This window comes from Suncus etruscus, chromosome X, assembly GCF_024139225.1.
Source record: "Suncus etruscus isolate mSunEtr1 chromosome X, mSunEtr1.pri.cur, whole genome shotgun sequence".
Lineage (NCBI taxonomy): Eukaryota > Metazoa > Chordata > Mammalia > Eulipotyphla > Soricidae > Suncus > Suncus etruscus.
Genome location: NC_064868.1, coordinates 78,614,566 through 78,636,763, shown reverse-complemented (window position 1 = coordinate 78,636,763; position 22,198 = coordinate 78,614,566). Strand labels below are relative to the sequence as shown.

General features: G+C 43.3%; 1 protein-coding gene across 1 annotated transcript in view; it reads left to right on the top strand.

The window, feature by feature from the left end:
- Positions 1-22,198, top strand: part of ATP11C (ATPase phospholipid transporting 11C) — a 202,777-nt gene that overhangs the window by 115,420 nt on the left and 65,159 nt on the right. Inside the window, exons 6-12 of the mRNA XM_049767475.1 lie at positions 2,876-3,004; positions 5,830-5,933; positions 8,337-8,387; positions 9,462-9,526; positions 9,867-9,948; positions 11,077-11,227; positions 11,884-12,081. Coding sequence (XP_049623432.1) covers positions 2,876-3,004; positions 5,830-5,933; positions 8,337-8,387; positions 9,462-9,526; positions 9,867-9,948; positions 11,077-11,227; positions 11,884-12,081 — 780 coding nt within the window. The remainder of the gene's footprint in view (positions 1-2,875; positions 3,005-5,829; positions 5,934-8,336; positions 8,388-9,461; positions 9,527-9,866; positions 9,949-11,076; positions 11,228-11,883; positions 12,082-22,198) is intronic.

Below are 22,198 nucleotides of genomic sequence, written 5' to 3'. Positions count from 1 at the left end.
GAAAAGGAGGGCCGGGGAGATATGCACTGAACTTGTGTGAAGCTGGGTTCCTGGCACTGCCTGATCCCCTCAGCACCATGCAAGGAATAGCCCCTGAACACCCCCGCTCACAGTGGCCTAAAACAAAGACAAAGAACAGAAAGACCTTTGGAGCAAATGGCTTTCATCCCACTTTTAAAATTTCAATACGATTGGAATTTTAGAGGAAAAAAAAAGAAACTCTTCTCAGATGTAATAGGTAGGTAGGCAGGAAGTACATTTGATGGGTCAGAGATGTCAGCTTTAAAAGGCCAGCTGTATATGTCGGCAGAGATTGTGGTTTGTAGGAAGTAATGTAAGTGATTACGTAAGTGAGGAAAGAAAGATCCAGCAGGATACAACATTTAATTGCAAATGACTTCAATTATTAGTGCTGGTGCTCCCAGCTGCTGATTATTGGCAAAGGAGATCACATTGTCCCTCAGGTAGGGCTTGAAATGTCTGCAAAACAGAAGGAAGGCGGGTGTGTCATTTATTAGTTGAGGATCTCACAGCCAGTACAGATATGGTGCTAAATATCAACTCATAGCTCAGAGGCCTCCCCCACCCCCATTTCGCCATCTCTTTCTTAACCTACAATTCTCTACAAAAGTATTTTTCTGTCCATGTTCTCTCTGCCATGGTGTGGAAAATGTTGGGAGACACTGGCCCCTATAAATTTTTTTGTTTTTGTTTTTGGGCCACACCCATCAGTGTTTGAGTTACTCCTGGCTTTGCACTCAGAAATTGCTCCTGGCAGGCTCGGGGGACCATATGGGATGCCAGGGATCAAACCAAACCTGGGTCTATTTCAGATGGGCTACATACAAGGAAAATGCCCTACCGCTTTGCTATCACTCCAGCCCCCTCTATGAATTTTTACTTCTTTCTCCATAAAGCCAGTATGTGGCTGCATAGGTTGGAATGGAAGTAAAGTAGTTGCAGAATATGATGAATAATTCTGTTCACCAAGTGGCAACCATGTACCAGGGCCTACCTTAGATTAACCCTTGACCAGTATTTTGACTTCATGCTTGCTCCAATCCTGGGAGGTATGTGGGTCACCTAAAGCAGTGATTTTAAATGCTTTCCCGGAGATTCTTGGTTTTATGTGTTTTCTTATTTGGGGGCCACACCTGGCAGTGCTCAGGGGTTACTCTTAGGTCTACACTCCGGTGGATAATATGGGATGGCGGGATTGAACTTGTATTGGCCATGTGCAAGACAAGCACTCTCCCCACTAGACTATTTGTCCAGCTCCACACAGTTTGTTATTCCATAGACATTTTCTGTCCATCCATACTAAATCATTGCTGTTTAAAACTGGGTACACCTGGATTCAGTTTTATTGTATAATATTAGATTTTAATTTTTTATTTTGGGGGGGTTGGGCCATATCTGGCAGTGCTCAGGGGTTACTTCAGCCTCTGTGCTCAGAAATTGCTCCTGGCAGGCTGGGGGGGGGACATAGGATGCTGGGGAATCACCCATGTTGGTTCTGGGTTGGCTGCATGTAAGGCAAACACCCTGCCCTCTGTGCTATCGCTCCTGTCCCACTATTATATTTTTTAAAAGCCAACACACAAAACACTATTATATCACAGTTTTTTATTTCTGCCCAGTCTGTGAGATATTTTCTGATTTTTTTTCACAGATCACAGGTCCCAAAAAAGGTTGCAAACCCACTGATCTAAGCCAAGGTCAAAAGGGTGAAGTGGCAAATCGGGGACAGAGAGAGAGTCAGGACTAAAAGCCCTGCGTTTAACCATCCTGATATTTCTCCCTCCATTATTAACTCACCTGCAATAGATAGATACCATTCAGGACTTGTTATTTGGGTTTTTCCTCCAGTTGACCTTTGGGTGCAGACTGAGAGTAGAAAATTGTTTCTTATTGCTGCCTTAGCAGACTCTTCAGATCTGAGATGAATTGCTAGAAGGCCAATGGTGTGGTGGTGGTGGGAGGATATTCCACAGGACCGAGGGCCAAAGAGTAAATTCAGATCCTGCCAGCAGCAGGAAAGGAATCAGCATGGACCAGCATGAGTTTTACTCAATGTCTCAGCACTCATCACACTACCAGTGTCAATTTCTCTACTGTTGTCACCTGGCTCCTGGCCACCTCCCAGATGGCACCTTGATAGGCACATTAAAAAAAAACTGATTTGGGGCCAGAGAGATAGCATGGAGGTAGGGAGTTTGCCTTGCATGCAGAAGGACGGTGGTTCGAATCCTGGCATCCCATATAGTCCCCTGAGCCTGCCAGGGACGATTTCTGAGCGTAGAGCCAAGAGTAATCCCTGAGCACTACCAAGTGTGACCCAACCCCTCCCCCCCGCAAAATTATTTGAGTCACCATGAATTTATGAGTTACCAATTTATCCATCATTGAGTTTCAGTTATACACAACATGCACTTGTTTTGCGGGGGGTGGGGGCTAGGGACCACATCTTGTGATGCTCACTCAAGGCTACTCCTGCTCTGCACTCAAGATTTACTCCTGGGAGGGAACAGAGGACTATCACTCCAGCCCCAAGACAAACACCTTTTGTAGTGTGTTTGGTGTGCTTCTTTGTCTTGCAGAGAGTGAGTGGCTTCCCGGGAGTTGAAATTGTGGACTTAGAGATTTAAGTTCATCCTCAGGTGCTTGGAAAAAATATTACCTCCTGCGGCCTCACTCAGTGTGGTTCCAAACATAGAACAGTGTCTGCATCACCTCTAGCCCGGTGTTGGTCAGACAGTGCCATCCCTGAGCACCTGAGTCTGGAGACTTACATTGGTCTCAGGTGACTTCATTTCAAGGCACAGTGATCGCTTTGTTCAGAGTTTTCATGAGAACCATTTTTTCTCCCCTCTAGGTCGGTGATGTAGTGGAGGTGCAAGCAGATGAAACCTTTCCCTGTGACCTTATTCTCCTCTCATCATGCACTAGTGATGGGACCTGTTATGTTACCACAGCCAGTCTGGATGGCGAGTCTAACTGCAAGGTAATGCAGAAAAAACCTTATCCAAAAACTTGGTGCTAAGGAGAGTTCAGTACATTTTTTTCTGTATGTGTCTGTGTGTGTGCATATGTGCATTTGGCTAATACTAGGAATTTACTTACCCAAAACCTCCCAGTCTTCCAAGGAGCCACACTCCCATCAGCTAACTCAGGATAGTTACTCATCAGTAGTCTTTCCTTCCACCCCTGGATCTTTGGTCTTTTTATGTTCCTATTTGTGTAAATTTTGTCTTTGAAGACAACTTGCATATAATTTTCCTTGAACTTTGCAGCATACACTCAAGTTTGGTGGGGGAAAAGGAGTGTTGGATGAGAAAATAATCCACACTCTAAATAAAACCACCACATTTTATATAGCGCTGCGTACATTTAATGTTGGCATAATCCATTCAGTATTTTATGTAGGCTTTAAAAAAATGAGAGCAATTGTAGAGTGAAACTATATAACTACCAAAATAGCTGCATGTACTCTGGCCTTACAGATGGATCTATTTTTATTTTAGAAAGAGATGAATATTTCTTGAAAAAAATGTTTATTCCTGGCGAATAGAAAATCTAGCCTGGACTAATTTGATTGCTTTTTAAAAATAATACCTTAGGGTATAATTTGGCAAGTGTTTGCTTTTTCTGCAAGTAGGAAGAATTATTGCTGTGTTAAAATAAATTTGCTCCAACTGGAGGAGAACTTATTTCCTGGGCATCTTTCGGCTCCTTTGGTTCTTGGCCATGGTCCAGCACTCCACAGGGTGGAGAGATGTGTCTTCTCCCTGCTGCTGTTAGGAAGGTATGACTAGCCTCCTTCCCTGGTCTCAGTGGCCAACTTCTTTCACCGGTTTATTTCATCTGGAGGTGTGGACCAGGACAGCATCATGTGACTAGGAAGAGGAAGGCACAACACCTTACTTCCAAAGCCTCTATCTCAAGGGCTTGGGGATGCACTGGTCTCATCCAAATTGTTCAAGAAACATTCTGTGGGAAAAATACACTGATCCTGAACATATTTGAACAATTCTCTTAATAGAGGCAAATGTTGTTGAGAGGAAGGCATTTTTTGTGGGTTTTTTTTTTTTTTGGTTTTTGGGCCACATCCAGCGATGCTCAGGAGTTACTCCTGGCTGTCTGCTAAGAAATAGCCCCTGGCAGACACGGGGGACCATATGGGACACCAGGATTCGAACCAACCACCTTTGGTCCTGGATCGGCTGCTTGCAAGGCAAACGCCCGCTGTGCTATCTCTCTGGGCCCTTTTTTGTGGTTTTTGAGTCTCACCCGGCAGTGCTCAGGGGTTACTCCTGGCTCCATGCTCAGAAATTGCTCCTGGCAAGCATGGGGGACCATATGGGACGCCGGGATTTGAACTGATGACCTTCTGCATGAAAGGCAAACACCTTACCTCCATGCTATTTCTCTGGCTCCAGAGGAAGGCATTTTTAAGTGGAATTTTTCCCCCTAATCTCATTGATTAGATCAAGGCAGCTCAAAGTACAGAGGTTTTCTGAGTCAGGAGATAGTTAGAAATATAGTTCATGCAGTTCCAGAATGTTCCCCCGAAGACCTTCAACAGCTTTCTCTTCTGCGTAAGCAATGCTGCCTTTGAGTCTATGTTAGCACTTCTTTGATGATTTATACATGGGGGGGGGGTCACTGGGGCCTGCCTTGAGTTCTGGGTGAATCGAGTATGAACCATACACCATAGAATATGCTGTTGGATCCGAGCAGGACAAGGCATTTCTCTGCCCACCCTGTGAAATGCAGCCACTCTGAGCCACTTTCAAATAAGTAATTATGCTCTATAAGGGAACGCTTAATAATTACTTTTCTTGCTGCAGGCAAAACGTGAGTACTTGTATGACCAAAAGGTTATGTTCAATTCTTATGTGTATATTTACATCACTGTACACTGGTACCAGGCCTCAGTTCTCGAAATCCAAGGGAAAAAGCCACATTAAAATTTTATGCTTTTCCTGTTGATCCTATACATGCTGTAAATGGAAATCTCTGTTTTCAGTATCAAAAATACTGGGGTGTGAGCACACACCCAGCAATGCTCAGAGCTTGCTCCTGGCTCTGCGCTCAGGGCTCACTCCTGCCTGGCAGGCTCAGTGGGCCATATGGGGTGGTCAGGGTTCAAACCCAGGTTGACCACTTGCCAGCACCCTCCCACCTGTCTTTTAAAAAAATAAGAAGACTCGGGGCTGGAGAGATAGCACAGTGGTAGGGCTTTTGCCTTGCATATGGCCAACCGAGATGGATTCCTGTTCAACTCCTGGTATCCCATATAGTCCCCCAAGCCTGCAGGGGCAATTTTTGAGCACAGAGCTAGGACTTAACTCTGAGTGCCATCGGGTGTGGCGAAATTCGCCTACACCTTCAATAAAACCCCTTTAACTTTGTTCACCTTCCTTAAAATGCCCTGGCAGCAAGCTTATCTCTAATTATTTGTAATCTATCATTTTTAGGGGGGAGGGTACACCTGGCAACACTCAGAGGTTACTCCAGGTTCTGAACTCAGAAATTGCTCCTGGCAGACTTGGGGAATCATATGGGATGCTGGTGATCAAACCCAGGTCCATGCTGGGTTGGCAGAGTGCAAGGCAAATACCCTACCACTGAGCTGTCACTCTGGCCCCTTTTTGTAATCTATCTTAAGACTAATACTGTACAACTGCATGAGAAATGTTGGTCCGTATTTGTCTTCTTTTGCCTCTACCTCAGACACATGGCATTGCTGTAGCCAGGTGGGTGTTGCGTTTCGAACACGAGCCTTAAGTTTAATGTTCACATTGCTTTTCTTCTGCTCTCAACCAGACACATTATGCGGTGCGTGATACCATCTCCCTGTGTACTGCCGAATCCATAGAGAATCTCCGTGCATCCATCGAGTGTGAGCAGCCTCAGCCTGACCTGTACAAGTAAGAGTCACCTGGTTGACAGTCCTCTCTGTCCCACAGTGCAGTTGCTCTTTTTTTTTTGTTTTGTTTTTGTTTTTGGGCCACACCCGGCTGTGCTCAGGGGTTCCTCCTGGCTATCTGCTCAGAAATAGCTCCTGGCAGGCACGGGGGACCATATGGGATGCTGAGATTCGAACCAACCACCTTAGGTCCTGGATTGGCTGCTTGCAAGGCAAACGCTGCTGTGCTATCTCTCCGGCCCCAGTGCAGTTGCTCTTGACCTCCAGTTTTACACACAAACATACACACACTCCCCATCCCACCCCAAATGACCCACCTTTCCCAGCCTCATTTCGTGTGCATGTCTCTGTCTGCGTGTGTGTATATGACCTATTGCTTCCTTCTGGCTGGGCACTGAATGAAATCAGCCTTGGTCACTATCAGCCTAAGCCAACTTGGAGTGGGTTCAGGCAGATTACTTGTGGCTGGCCTTGTTTCTGTTATTTGTACACATCGCCATCCACCAAATTCTCAACTCCTGTTAAGGCTTGCCTGTCAGGCTCCTGTGCATGGACCATTGTTCAGACCACCAGAAAGCTGCTTCCATGTTGTGCAAAGTTAAGGGGAAGGGGCTCTCAGGCCACGCCATCAGTCATCTTCTATGCCCTGGCTTCCAACTTTTGATCACCTGAAGATGCCAAATTGGCTCTTTCTTTCCCACAGTCGACAGTTGAGAGAGTAGAGCAATGCTATGATTTCCTTTGGCTTTCTGGAATAGTTTTTGACTAATACTTATTGTGGGCCATCGATAATTGGGCATTTGATTTTAAACCAATTAGGTTGGTCAAGGAGAAGATGGTGCTAATGAGAGGAGAGTAGAATAACAGTATTTTTTAAATCCCCAAGGGGCCCAATTAATTTAATTCTCATCCACCGTTGCAGATGGCATCTCTTAAGCATGCCAGCCATCCTGTTAATGAATGCTACTGGTGAGCCCAGGGGAGCTCATGGTTAAATGTGGTTTACACCCAGGCCCAGCGGTGGCAAAACAAAACTACTCGTTCAACTTCAAATGGAGTGGCCTGCCTCCTTCCACCCCACTACTTCGACTTTCCTCTTTCCTGGCTCCTAAATCCATAGGGACAGTAAAGCCCCACACCTACTCACTGCCTCCAGAGTTCATGGTGCAGTAACAGGAAAGTGCACCAGGCCTGTGAAATGACAGAAAAGAAGAGGCTGATGTGGCCTGAGTTTGAGCCCAATGTTCAGGGTTTCTAGGGGACCTAGAAGGAGGAGAATTTTTAGGCAGAGGCAATATCCTAATTGAACCGGGTGGAGTGTTCTTCATTTATTACTTTATATGTCATATGATATATGACACATCTCCTTCGCCACCCCCACCCTCCCCACCCTCCCCACCTCGGTGGCAATAATTGCATTGGAATTGCAAACTCAAGGTGGGAAATTCCTAAGCTGGCTAAATCAGTGTTGACTGTCACAAACTGTTCTAGGCACGGCCACTATTATTCATGGGACAAATGTCAAATTATCATTGGCATGATGAGTTTGGGAATGCCCCCTACCAAAAAAATAAACCCACTAGTGATCTTGATCGCATACTCTTCAAAGAATCCTCAAACCAACAATTTTATAAGCTGTGTCTTTTTTAGTACCTGAACCATGTGAATCTAAAATAGAAATCAATGATTTATATAAGGTGTAAAGGGGACTGGTGCTGAAAGCATGCGGAGTGTCAAGGAAAGCTTGGAAATCAATTGAAAATCTTTGTCTCAGGGCCGAGACAGAGGACTAGAGGAAAGGTTTTTGCCTTGCCCACAGCTACCCTGGCCAACCCTGGTTTAATCCCCAGCACGGAATGTGGTTCCCTGAACATTGACAAGGATTATTCCAGTTCACAGAACCAACAATAGCCCAGAGCACCTCTGAGTGTGGCCCAGTCACCCTGCAAAAGAAAATCTTGGTTTATCTTTTTATTCTATAATAATATTTTTTGGGTTTTGTTTTGTGTCTACACCAAAAATGCTCAGAGGTTATTCCTGGCTGTGCACTCAGGCCTCATTCCTGGTGGTGCTTAGGAAACCTTATGGGATGCCAGGGATGGAACCAGGTCGGCTGCATGCAAGGCAAGCACCTTACTTGTTGTACTGTCGCTATGGCCGTATAATAATATTTTAGTCAAATGAAAAATTTTCATACCTTACCCATTTTAAGTGGCTAAGTGTATCATTAGTGTTAACCATAATCAACATTGCATATTCCCCTCAGAAACATAATAGGCTGTTGTAGTTTCTTTTGCATTCTTTGCATTTTGATTTATTTCTGTATTTGTGGCATATAGAGTATTTTTTTAAACCTGGATATATAGACCAACACATCTGGCACTTCTGTTCTCTTGTCTTGCAGGTTTGTGGGGCGAATTAGTATCTATAGTAATAGTCTTGAGGCTGTTGCCAGGTGAGTCCTTCCTTTCATTGGGCCCCTTTTGGAGGAGTTGGGGTGGGCTATTTCTCTTGGAAGCCAAGTAAACTACCCAACCATGTTTTTTCTTAGGAAACCCTAGAAGGATAGATAAATAAAGCGTAAGTTCCTGTCCAGTGTCCCACTAATGGGCCTATTATAACTAACTTTGTGATTAGTGGTGGGGTGGTGAATCTACATGTGCTGGACTAAGAATGTGAGGTGCTGGTAGTGAGGCTGGGAGGGAGTCCCCAAATATCAATGTTTGGAACACCAAGCATCCCCACTCCTCGTTCTCTATAGTGACTGACAGTATTGGCAATAGGGGAAACATTGTTGGGGGTTAGTTGAGGGCTTTGGCAGGAACATTACCGAGACTTAAATACAATGAAAGACCAATCATTATGATTCTTTCATATTAAAAATATGTTATTGGGGCCGGAGAGATACCATGGAGGTAGGGAATTTGCCTCACATGCAGAAGGATGGTGGTTCGAATCCCGGCATCCCATAGGTCCCACGAACTTCCAGGAGTGATTTCTGAGCGTAGAGCCAGGAGTAACCCCTGAGTGCCAGGTGTGACCCAGAAACCAAAAAAAAAGTTATCTTCTTCACATCTAGTGCACTGCCTTAACTTTTCCACTCTGCTTGTGTAAGAACTAGGCACTCAGCCATCCCCCCAAGATACGCCTTTATGCTCTACAAATATCCTGTCCAATTGCCCTCTTGTCACCTTGCGGTTTGCTTTCTCTGTCTCTTCCTTCCTCTCTGCTGCCTTGTCTTGTTCCTGCCTTGTGGTCTGTGACTCATAATCCTTTTCATCTCTGCATCTCACCACCTCTGTGTGTTTCTATCTATGCTCGACCCAGGCCTCTATCACTCTTGTACTTTCAAGTGCCTTCCTTTGCAGAGGGCAGAATCTCAGAGCTCACCCCAGGGTATACCTGTGTGCTATAAGTAGATGCATTCTGAGCCCCTTGGACATAATTATGTACTAGCAGAAAGCTGTCCTCAAAGCCCATGAGGGTTGACCTGTCTATATAAGCTGCATTAAATTTGTTTTCCATTTAGGTCCTTGGGACCTGAAAATCTGTTGCTGAAAGGAGCTACACTCAAAAATACCAAGAAGATATATGGTGAACACTTTTGAAGTTTTGAACACCTGTCAGAAATAGGTTTGGGAAACCTGTGCCTAATCAGTGCATGCTAGAAATGGAACGTGGCAGGCGATCAGTGCCACTCGAGCTAAGCCTGTTTTGAGGGACTGTGGGGGCTTTAGAAGAGGATAGAACTAAAGGCAACTATACACTAAATGGAATCGAAATGATGCTATGCAAGCTTTAGCAGCTGGGAAATAGAAGAGGGTTTCACATTCGAAAGTCCATGGGCTGGAGCTGTGGCTTAGAACCGAGCCGGTGGAGACTTGGCTGGCCACCTTGGTTGTAACCTAGTTTTATTGTATTCTTTTTTCCCCAGGAGTTGCTGTTTACACTGGGATGGAAACTAAAATGGCTTTGAACTACCAAGGGAAATCTCAGAAACGTTCTGCTGTTGAAAAGTTAGTGTGTACTGCTATTTTCTATATTTGTCATTGAGTCACAGTTGAGGCTTCTCTCGGTATATCCCAATAGAAGACAAACACACACACACACCATCAATACACACACACACACACACATACCATCAATTATCATGGCAGCTACCGGTCTGAACACACTTCTTCTGTGGCAGAAATTGTGCCCAGTTATTTCCTTTGCCTGATTTGTTTCTTGTTCTCAGCAACCCCGAGGAAGAAATGTCTTCCCAAAGTGGAGAAATTCACCTGGAAAGTGAGGGTATGGTGTCAGAGATAACAGACTAAACTTATGCTCAGAAAGGGGTGTTTTCCAAAGTGGGTCATACCTACAGTCTCCTAGAGGTGTTAAAAGGAGCCAGGCAGGGGGTCAGTGTTTGGGGCATAAGGATTTTTATCGTAAATTGGAGGTACAGTTGCTCTCTGCTTAAAAAGGTACATTTCCAGAGGGTACCAAGTAACTTCTTTACCTGAAAAGAGGCTTTAGGCCAAATAAGTTTGGAACCCGTGTCTTTAAGCCATAAAAAGTTAGATTTAAGAAATAAATTCCATGTTGTTTCTGGACAACAGTTTGGCATTCTCTGATTATTATATACAAGGAGGCTCCACAACAGAGATAACAGTCTCCTGGCAAATACCAGCATGTGCCTTCTAGGCAGTTGGTGCTAGCATGGTCCTCTCTGTTGTTGGCTTAGATGCCCAGGGTTCCAGGGCGCTTTTCCAGAGCCAGACTTTCTTATAAGAAGAATCCACTCTTCATTAAGAAAATGGAGAAAGATTAGTTTTCATATAGGAAAGGACTAAGAGATTGTGTGTGTGTATGCACACACATGTGCTGCCATGATAAAGGTGCAGGAACCATGCTAAAGGTGGACGTGTATTAATTTTAGCTCACCCTTGTACTTTGGGGAACACTGGACAGACAGGTGAGGACTAGCTTTTCCATTATTATTACATGAAAATAGTGTTTTAAGTTGGTAAGTCAGAGCCAGGTACAGAGGATGGGGGCATTGTTAAATATCAGGAGAGGCCTTAGAAATGAGAAGAGTATACCTGGTTGATGTCTTAAGTAACTTAATGATTTTCTAAGTTCATTTTATCCTATCTCTTCAGGTCTATTAATGCCTTCCTGATTGTGTATTTGTTTATCTTACTGACCAAAGCTGCCATTTGCACTACTCTAAAATATGTTTGGCAAAGTACCCCATATAATGACGAACCTTGGTATAACCAGAAGACCCAGAAGGAGAGGGAGACTTTAAAGGTAATTTTTTAACCCAAACACTTTTTGGGGAGTCATACCCGGCAGCACTCAGGGGTTACTCCTGGCAGGCTCTGGGGACCATATGGGACATCGGGATTTGAACCACCGTCCTTCTGCATGCAAGGCAAATGCACTACCTTCATGCTATCTCTTCGGCCCCCCAAACACTTTTCTTGAAGTGCTGCTTGGAGAATGTTCGCTTTTGTTAGCTTCTAGGCTTGTTTCTTAGATGGTCACTCACAAGCCATTGCATGTTTTAGATGGTCTGGAGTATGTTTATTGTTTTTCTTTTCAGCATCTATGCTTTTCCCCCTTTTCTGTTCTCTAGTTAAGAATTTCGTGAGCTTGTGACTTATGTACTTGATGCATAATGGATATCTGCCTATCAACTCCGTTCACACATTTATATCCAGGGGTGGGAATAGCAGGGAAAGTGAAAAAGTGTTAATCAAATGTCACACTGAGAGATAGCGATAGTTAAGAGTTGCTTTAAATGTTGTTTTAAGATGGTGATTTCTCTTCTTTTTTAGAGGAGAGTTGGGCTTTCAACAGTGAAATGAAGGGACAGAACGAAAGTGTGCATTGGCATGACAGTTTTCTGATGAACCTTAACATCTAATTAGCACACACTTTTTTTTTCCTGTTTCTTTGTTTAGGTTTTGAAGATGTTCACTGATTTCCTGTCTTTTATGGTTCTGTTCAACTTTATCATTCCTGTCTCCATGTATGTCACGGTGGAAATGCAGAAATTTTTAGGGTCCTTCTTCATTTCATGGGATAAGGACTTCTACGATGAAGAAATCAATGAAGGCGCCCTGGTTAATACATCAGACCTCAACGAGGAACTTGGTCAAGTGAGAATTTTTTAAATCAAAAATAAGTTAACACAGGGGCATATTTCTTGTTGTCTGTATTGCTAATGGGTGTGAGTGTAAAGCCTTCACTTATCGTAATCCAATGCCGGTTAAACAGGTCCAATGCAAGGGCATTTCAAGAATTAAGAAAACAAAATAAATTTAAGGGGAGAAAAGCATGGGGTCAGGGGGCTTCCAGCCTAGAGGACTGAGTGCCGGCCTTCCTCATCCAAACTTTATTATACAGACTCAGTCCACATAGGAAGGGCAAACCTACTTAACAGAAGTACCTATCTCATGTTAATCAAGCCTAGAGATGAGTCTTGACATCTCAAAAGGGATTGGTTTTAAGAGTAGCCTCAGGCTCCAAAACTAGGACCTGGAAAGATGCATGCCTGGAAGCAAATATTTCCTGATGCAGGAAGTAATCCACACAGTGAACGGATGCATGAATGGGCTCAGGAATTCCAACACTCAAGCCAGGAATCCCACCACACAAACCTGCTCCTAAGAAGGAAAGCAGTTTAGTGGAGGAAGACCAAAGAATGAGCCTGTCCTTCAAACCTAGCTTTTATTAGCAAGAACCAGACCACAGCCTAAGGTGGAGAAGGAATACCAAGTAGGGATGAACCCAGTAATCCCATCACCAGTTCACACCCTAGGGTGGCTAATGAATGCTGATTAGAGTAGGACCAGTAATCCAACATTGGTGAAGGGCAAAAGATTCTGTTTTGGGTAAAGCCGGGTGTGAACTCTGTTTGTCTAGCTTTGGTGAGCATCTCTTAATTAGGTATGATTCAAAGAGAATTACCTTGGGTCTATAATCCTAGCACAGCAGCTAGGGCATTTGCTTTGTATGTGGCTGTCCTGGATTTCATCTCTGGCATCTCATATGGTCCCTTGAGCCTGCCAGGAGTGATTTCTGAGTGCAGAGCCAGGAATAATGCCTAAGTGCTACTGGGTGTAGCCCCACCCCACCCCCACCCCCCACCCCGAAACAAACAAAAACCAAAGAGAACTAACTCCTTGGTACATGCCCACAGTGAAACAGCCACTGTTTTTCCAGCTATAGCATTAGTTATTCTGCTGGTGTTTTTGAGAGGCTCCCAGTTGAGGCATTAGATTGGAAGGTTCCAGACACTCTCTCCAAAGCTAATAGGGTAAGATCATTAAATCATGGGCTCTTGCTAGGGAACAGCAAATATGTTGTTTCTCACTATCTATAACCACATGTAGGTAGACTCCAGGGTAGGAAATACAGCTATTCTGTAAGTGCAGCTTTATTTTTTTTGAAAAAAATTTCCCCACCGAGAAAAATATCCAGTACTGACTGACATTTTCTTGGTACATTTATGATCAAATGGAATATAGAATGAGCAAGCCAGAGGTGTGGATTCCAGGGCAAGAATTTCAATGAAGGGAAAATGTGAGGGCCAGTAGAGCTCAGACACATGTTTCAGACACTGATGACACTGGACTGTAGCCTCGTTCGAAGCCCAGGAGCATTGACTGGCCCTTGCGCTGCAATCCTCATCATTCTGCAGTGTAAGACTCTGTCTTGCTGACAGGTGCTGAGAATGCTGTTCCCTTTGTCTTAGTTTCCTGGGTGTCATTTGGTTCTCCAGCTGCTGAGGGGATTAGGGATTTTGCTTTTCATTCCTCAGGTATTTGGAATGTCAGCGTTGTGCCAGTGTCATTCCTGAGCCTGGGAGGCGGATTCGTGTAATGGAGCTGGCCGTTCCTCTTTGACAAAGCCTCAGGTCCTTTTGAAAATATATTTTTTTGTATTTGGCCTCACTTGGCGATTCTCAGGGATTATTTCTGAGTCTGCTTTCAGAAATCATTCTTGGCAGACTCAAGGGACCATAGGGACACCAGGGATTGAATCTGGGTTCTTCATGTTCAAGGCAAATGCCCTACCCACTAACCTACTATGCTATCGTTCTCGCCCTGAAATTTTATTTTTAATTAATTAGTTAATTAATTGATTGATTTAGGGGTGTTTGGGCCACACACTGATGTGCTCAGGGGTGACTCCTGGTTCTTTTCTCCGAATTCTCTCCTGGAGGGCCCAGGGGACCATATAGGACACCAGGAATCTAATCCAGGTTTGTTCCGCGTTGGCCATATGCAAGGCAAACACCCTACCACTGTTTTATCTCTCCAACTCCCTAGCCATGATTTTTTTTGAAAAATATTTTGTTTTGTGCCACATCTGGCAGTGCTTAAGGGTTACTCTGGGCTCGGCACTCAGGAATCTTTCTTGGTGGTAATCAGGGTAGGAACCATATGGGATGCTGGGGATTGAACCTGGGTTAGCCACAATCAAGGCAAGTGCTCTTCCTGCTGGCCTCCAGGCAGAATATTTACCCCTGACTTTAGGAGTTGTATGGAACCTACATTCCACAGAGGTACTGGGTCACTGAGGCTAGAGCAAGTCACGAGTGAGCACACTGACACTTTTCCATAGATGCTGTTCCCAGAAAAGTCACAAAGAGGGTAATTTCAGCTGCCCTTGTTAGACCAGCAGTTTCTATTTGAGGACAGGGATGTCTGTATCAAACTAGCCAGTCCTAATGAAAGACGTTTGTCTGCAGTATTGTTGCATGATAGACAGATGCCCCATTTCTCGTGGGCCTTTTCCTGACAGCTGAGTTCATTGTAGGGGGTTGGGGTATGGTGTGTTGTAGATTCAGTGCCTGACTGTCTGCAATGAAATAGTTAAAGGAGAATGAATGAGACTGGTTCTTTCTGAGAGGTTGAAGAGGGTATTCAGGCCCAGGCACCACCACAGGAGACTTTTTTGTTTGTTTTTTTTGGGGGGTCATACCTGGTATTGCTAAGAGGATACCCCTGGCTCTTAACAGTTACTCCTGGAGGTCCTCAGGGGATCATAGGGGATCCTGGAGATCAAATCCAGGTCTTCTATACTCAAGGCAAACTCTTTACCCACTGTGCTATTGCTCAAGCCCCACATAAGAGACAATTTCTCCTGCCCATCTGCACCATGATAGGTTCTCTATGCCCTTAGCAAAGCTGACCATTCTAAGTTCCTCTCCCTTCAGCTCCAAGCATGCTGCAGAGAGGCAATTTGATCTTTGGGTGACAAATTGCTGGGCGAAAAGATGCCCCAACTTTCACCAGCCTCTTCCCCATGCCATTCCCCTACATGGTCTTGCTGTGATCACCATTTTCTCACATGTAACCAGCCAGATCTCCATTCACCCAGTACATTGTTCAAAACGAATTGCCATTGTTAATAGCACCTTTGTAAAGAAACGAACGAATAAAAATTCCAGGAGACTGAAAGACTTGCCTGAGGCTGTTAAGCCACCACTGGAAAAATTGGGTTTGGCCAGCACTGACTTTGATGTGTTGTCCCTTAAGATCTGGGTGGTATTCTGCTATTCTTTGGGGGGGGGGGTCACTCCCGGCAGTGTTCAAGGGCTACTCCTGGCACAATTCTTGGTAACTTCTGGTGGTGCTGGGGATTGGAGCCAGAGCCTTACCTATGCAAGGCAAGGAGCCATCTCTAGCTCCTAGAAGGCTTTTTTGTTATTGTTGGGTTGAGTATTTTTGATTTGGGTCCACACCAAACTTGGAGGCTACTCCTAGTGCTTCTGATAATGCTCAGGACGCTATGTGACACCAGGGATGGAACATGGGCCTCTTGGCTCAGTGGAATGTGTATGCTTTATATGTACCATACATCTACATCCCTGCTCTTCTTTGAGCACTGTTGCAAATACTTGCTTTTTCTACTTAAACACCGCCCGTGTCCTGTTTCTTTGTTTTGTTTTTGTGCTTTGGGTCATACCCGGCAGCACTCAGGGTTTACTCCTGGCTCTATGCTCAGAAATTGCTCCTGGCAGGCTCGGGGGACCATATGGGATGCCGGGATTTGAACCACCATCCTTCTGCATTCAAGGCAAACATCCTACCTCCATGCTCTCTCTCCAGCCCCCATATCATTGTTTTTTTTTTTTTATTGTGGGCAAAGTGAATTACAAATCTTTCACATTAATGTTTAAGGCACATAGTAGTAATGAATGAGGGGCATGCCCATCATCAGTGTTGTCCTCCCTCCACCCCTGTTCCCAGCATGCATCTCACTTCCCCCTCCTCTATCCCCGTTAATACTAGTGCAACTGTTCCCCTCATGTACAATGTTTAGATTGGGTATTATTTATGTCGTCATTGACTTTCGATTTTATATTCAAGACTGATCATTTTTTTTATTTCCACCAAACAGACATACAAATGTCTGGTCTTGGTACCATCTATTTTTCTCCCTCTAATTATAATGCTGATCAAGGTGATTCCAGTAATGTAGCTCTATTTTTTTTCTTTTTTTAACTTTTATTTTTTTATTTAAACAACTTTATTACATACATGATTGTGTTTGGGTTTCAGTCATGTAAAGAACACCACCCATCACCAGTGCAACATTCCCATCACTAATGTCCCAAATCTCCCTCCTCCCCACTCAACCCCCACCTGTACTCTAGACAGGCTTTCTATTTCCCTCATACATTCTCATTATTAAGATAGTTCAAAACGTAGTTTTTTTCTCTAACTAAACACATCCCTGTTTGTGGTGCACTTCATGACTTCCAGCTCTTTTCTCTTTTGTGTCTGAAAGTTATTATTGCAAGAATGTCTTTCATTTTGTGCCAATATCTGGGGTGTGAAGTGGTACCTCATAGCTGTTTTGATTTGCATCTCCCTGATGATTAGTGATGTGGAGCATTTTTCCATGTGTCTTTTGGCCATTTGTATTTCTTCTTTGTCAAAGTGTCTGTCCATTTCTTCTCCCCATTTTTTATGGGATTAGATTTTTTTCTTGTAAATTTCTGTCAGTTCCTTATATATTTTGGAGATTATCCAGTTATCGGATGGGTATTGGGTGAATAGTTTCTCTCACTCTGTCGGGGGCTCTTGTATCCTGGGCGCTATTTCTTTTGAGGTACAGAAGCTTCTCAGTTTAATATATTCCCATCTGTTAATATCTGCTTTCACTTGCTTGGAGAGTGCACTTTCCTCCTTGAAGATGCCTGTAGTCTCAATGTCCTGGAATGTTTTACTACGTGTTGTTCTATATATCTTATGGTTTTGGGTCTGATATCGAGGTCTTTGATACATTTGGATTTTACCTTCGTACATGATGTTAGCTGGGGGTCTAAGTTCAGTTTTTTGCAAGTGGCTAGCCAGTTGTGCCAACACCACTTGTTGAAGAGGCTTTCTTTGCTCCATTTATCCATTTCTTGCTCCTTTATCAAATTTATCAAAATTTATCAAATTTATCAAAAATTAGGTGATTGTATGTCTGGGGAACATTCTCTGCGTATTCAAACCTATTCCACTGATCTGAGGGCCTGTCCTTATTCCAATACCATGCTGTTTTGATAACTATTGCTTTGTAGTACAGTTTAAAGTTGGGGAAAGTAATTCCTCCCATATTCTTTTTCCCAATGATTTCTTTAGCTATTCTAGGGTGTTTATTGTTCCAAATGAATTTAAAAAGTGCCTGATCCACTTCTTTGAAGAATGTCATGGGTATCTTTAGAGGGATCACATTAAATCTGTGCAATGCTTTGGGGAGTATTGCCATTTTAATGATGTTAATCCTGCTAATCCATGAGCAGGGTATGTGTTTCCGTTTCCGCGTGTCCTTTCTTATTTCTTGGAGCAGAGTTTTATAGTTTTCTTTGTATAGGTCCTTCATATTTTTAGTCAAGTTGATTCCAAGATATTTGAGTTTGTGTGGCACTATTGTGAATGGGGTTGTTTTCTTAATGTCCATTTCTTCCTTATTACTATTGGTATATAGAAAGGCCATTGATTTTTGTGTGTTAATTTTGTAGCCTGCCACCTTGCTATTATATGAGTCTATTGTTTTTAGAAGCTTTTTGGTAGAGACTTTAGGGTTTTCTAAGTAGAGTATCATGTCATCTGCAAACAGCGAGAGCTTGACTTCTTCCTTTCCTATCTGGATTCCCTTGATATCTTTTTCTTGCCTAATCGCTATAGCAAGTACTTCCAGTGCTATGTTGAATAGGAGTGGTGAGAGAGGACAGCCTTGTCTTGTGCCAGAATTTAGAGGAAAGGCTTTCAGTTTTTCTCCACTGAGGACAATATTTGCCTCTGGCTTGTGGTAGATGGCCTTAACTTACTGAGAAAGGTTCCTTCCACTCCCATCTTGCTGTGAGTTTTGGTCAAGAATGGGTGTTGGACCTTATCAAATGCATTCTCTGTGTCTATTGATATGATCATGTGATTTTTATTTTTCTTGTTGTTGATGTTGTGTATTATGTTGATAGATTTACGGATGTTAAAGCAGCCTTGCATTCCTGGGATGAAACCTACTTGATCAGTGGATGATCTTCTTTTTTTTGGGGGGGCCACACCCGGCGGTGCTCAGGGATTACTCCTGGCTGTCTGCTCAGAAATAGCTCCTGGCAGGCACGGGGGACCATATGGGACACCGGGATTCGAACCAACCACCTTTTTGGTCCTGGATCGGCTGCTTGCAAGGCAAACGCTGCTGTGCTATCTCTCCTGGGCCCGTGGATGATCTTCTTAATGAGGCATTATATCCTATTTGCCAGGATTTTGTTGAGGATCTTTGCATCTGTATTCATCAGCGATATTGGTCTGTAATTTTCTTTTTTGGTAGCATCTCTGTCTGGTTTAGGTATCAAGGTGATGTTTACTTCATAAAAGCTATTTGGAAGTGTTCCTTTTTTTCAATTTCGTGAAAGAGTCTTGCCAGGATTGGTAGTAGTTCCTCTTGAAAGGTTTGAAAGAATTCATTAGTAAATCCATCTGGGCCTGGCCTTTTGTTTTTGGGCAGACATTTGATTACTGTCTTAATTTCCTCAATAGTGATGGGTGTGTTTAGATATGCTACATCCTCTTCATTCAACTGCGGAATATTATAAGAGTCCAAAAATTTATCCATTTCTTCCAGGTTTTCATTTGTAGTGGTATAGAGTTTCTCAAAGTACTTTTTGCTTACCCTTTGAATCTCTACCATATCAGAAATGATCTCTCCTTTTTCATTCCTAATACGAGTTATCAAGTTTCTCTTTCTTTCTTAGTTTTGCCAGTGGTCTATCAATCTTGTTTATTTTTTCAAAGAACCAACTTCTGCTTTTTTTGATGTTTTGGATTGTTTTTTGGGTTTCCACTTCATTGATTTCTGCTCTCAGCTTTGGTATTTCCTTCTGTCTCCCTATTTTTGGGTCCTTTTGTTGAGTACTTTCTAATTCTATGAGCTGAGTCATTAAGCTATTCAGGTATGCCCCTTCTTCTTTCCTGATGTGTGCTTGCAAAGCTATAAATTTTCCTCTCAGTACTGTTTTTGCTGTGTCCCATAGGTTCTGATAATTTGTGTCTCCATTTAATTTTTTTCAGAAAGGTTTTGATTTCCTTTTTGATTTCATCTCGGACCCACTGGTTATTCATTATTAGGCTGTTTAACTTCCAGGTATTAAAGTTTTTCTTCTGTGTCCCTTTGTAGTTCACATATAATTTCAGGGCCTTGTGGTCAGCGAAGGTAGCCTTCAAAATTTCTATTCTCTATATTATGGAGGTATGTTTTATGTTCTAGCATGAAGTCTATCCTGGAGAATGTCCCATGTACATTAGAGAAGAATGTGTATCCAGGCTTCTGGGGGTGTAGTGTCCTGTATATATCTACTAGGCCTCTTTCTTCCACTTCTCTTTTCAGGTCTAGTATATTCTTGTTGGGTTTCAGTCTGGTTGTCTTGTCAAGTGTTGACAATGCCATGTTGAGGTCTCCCACAATTATTGTATTGTTATTGATATTATTTTTCATATTTGTCAACAATTTTATTAAATATTTTGCTGGCCCCTCATTCGGTGCATATATGTTTAGGAGAATAATTTCTTCCTGCTGTACATATCCCTTGATTAATACAAAATGTCCATCTTTGTCCCTTACAACTTTCCTAAGTATAAAGTGTGCATCATCTGATATTAGTATGGCCACTCCAGCTTTTTATGGGTGTTTTTGCTTGGATGATTTTCCTCCAGCCTTTGATTTTGAGTCTTTGTTTGTTCTGACTATTCAGGTGCGTTTCTTGTAGGCAGCAGAAGGTTGGATTGAGTTTTTTTGATCCATTTAGCCACTCTGTGTCTCTTAACTGGTGCATTTAGTCCATTGACATTGAGAGAAAGAATTGCACTGGGAGGTAGTGCCATCTTTATATCAAAGTTTGGTGTGTCTGTTGATCAGTCTTGTCTTAAAGTAGTTCATTCAGTTTTTCTTTTAAGAATGGTTTGAGTCTGTAAAGTTTCTGAGCTGTTGTTTGTCTGTGAAACCATGTATTGTTCCTTCAAACCTGAAAGTGAGTTTTCTGGGTGCAGTATTCTATGCGAAGCATTTATTTCATTGAGTTTTGTCACTATGTCCCACCACTGCCTTCTGGCCTTGAGTGTTTCTGGTGACAGGTCTGCAGTAAATCTCAAGGATGTTCCCTTGAATGTAATTTCTCTTTTTGATCTTGCTGCTTTCAGAATTCTGTCTCTATCTGTCAGATTCGTCATTATGACTAGGATGTGTCTTGGGGTGATTTTTCTGGGGTCTCTTTTAGTTGGTACTCTTCGGGCATGCAGGATTTGATCGCATGTATTCATTATCTCTGGTAGTTTCTCTTTAATGATGTTTTTTACCGTTGATACTTCCTGGAGATTTTCTTCCTGGGTCTCTGGTACTCCAATGATTCTTAAGTTGTTTCTGTTGAGCTTATCATAGATTGCTATTTTCATCTGTTTATATTCTTCGACTAATTTTTCCATTGTCTGTTCATTTGCTTTAAGTTTTTTTTCCAATCTCTCCCGCTGTATGGAGTTGTTATTTATCTCATCTTCCAGTGTTCTAATTCTATCCTCAGCTGCTGTTAACTCGTGGGAAAGCTCAACCATGATTTTCTTCAATTCATCTACTGAGTTTTTCAGACCTGTTATTTGACCTGAAATTTCAGTTTGAAGTTTTTTGATTTTTATCTTCATATTCTCTTGATTCTTATTAGTGTTCTCTTCTATACTTTCTTTGAGTTCTTTGAACATCTTCCATATTGTGACTCTAAACTCCTTATCTGAGAGGCTAACTAGTTGGTTGGTCATGTTTAAGTTGTCAGAGTTGCCATCGTCATTCTCTATGTCTGGCCCTGGCCTGCGTTGTTTTCCCATTGTCTCACTTATATTGTGGGTTTTTCTATGTGTTGTGGTTGTATTCATTGGCTAAATGATGTGCACGGCCAGGAAGCGAAGCGGAGCGGCTGTGCTCCTCTGGGTCCTCCCTTTCTGTGTGCGTAAACTCACCTCTAGGGAACGCTCCAGGAAGGTGAGCAGTCCGCAGATGAGCCACACACAGGATGAAATCAGTCTGAAAATGCAGCACAGCACAGAAGACAGGCGTTATAGGTGCTGGAATCTGAGTTCCAGCAGAGTTCAGCAGCTTCCCCTTTCTGGGCATATAAACTCACCTCCAGGGAAGTCTCCAGGGAAGGCGAGCCGTCCGCAGATGAGCCACACACAGGATGAAATCAGGCCGAAAATGGAGCACAGCACCAAAGACAGGTAGATAAGTGTGCTGGCATTTTAGTTCCCAGAAATCCTTTAGAACTTTAATCCTAGTCTGAAATGGGTAATCCCCTCAGATGTTTGGGGCTTCCCATCCTCTTACTGACAAGGTGAAAAAGCTTGAAGCCTCTAAAACCTTCACTGTGGTCTCCAGGGTCTCCCAGAAAATTGACATTCACCTCTGAAGCAGGCAGGATCACAGGCAGGAACACTGATGAAAGCCAGTCTCAGGCACCTGAAAACAGCATGACCAAGATGGCTTCTGTACCCTTCTGACTCCTGGCAGAAACCAGCAGGAATCAATGTGTGTATGTCCTGACCCACCTCTGAAGCTGGCAGGATCGCCAGCAGGAGCACAGATGAAATCCAGTCTCAGGCAGCTCTGAAGCAGGCAGGATCACCAGCAGGAACACTGATGAAATCCAGTCTCAGGCAGCTCTGAAGCAGGCAGGATTACCCGCAGGAACACTTATGAAATCCAGTCTCCCAATGTTGCTCTATTGGAGAT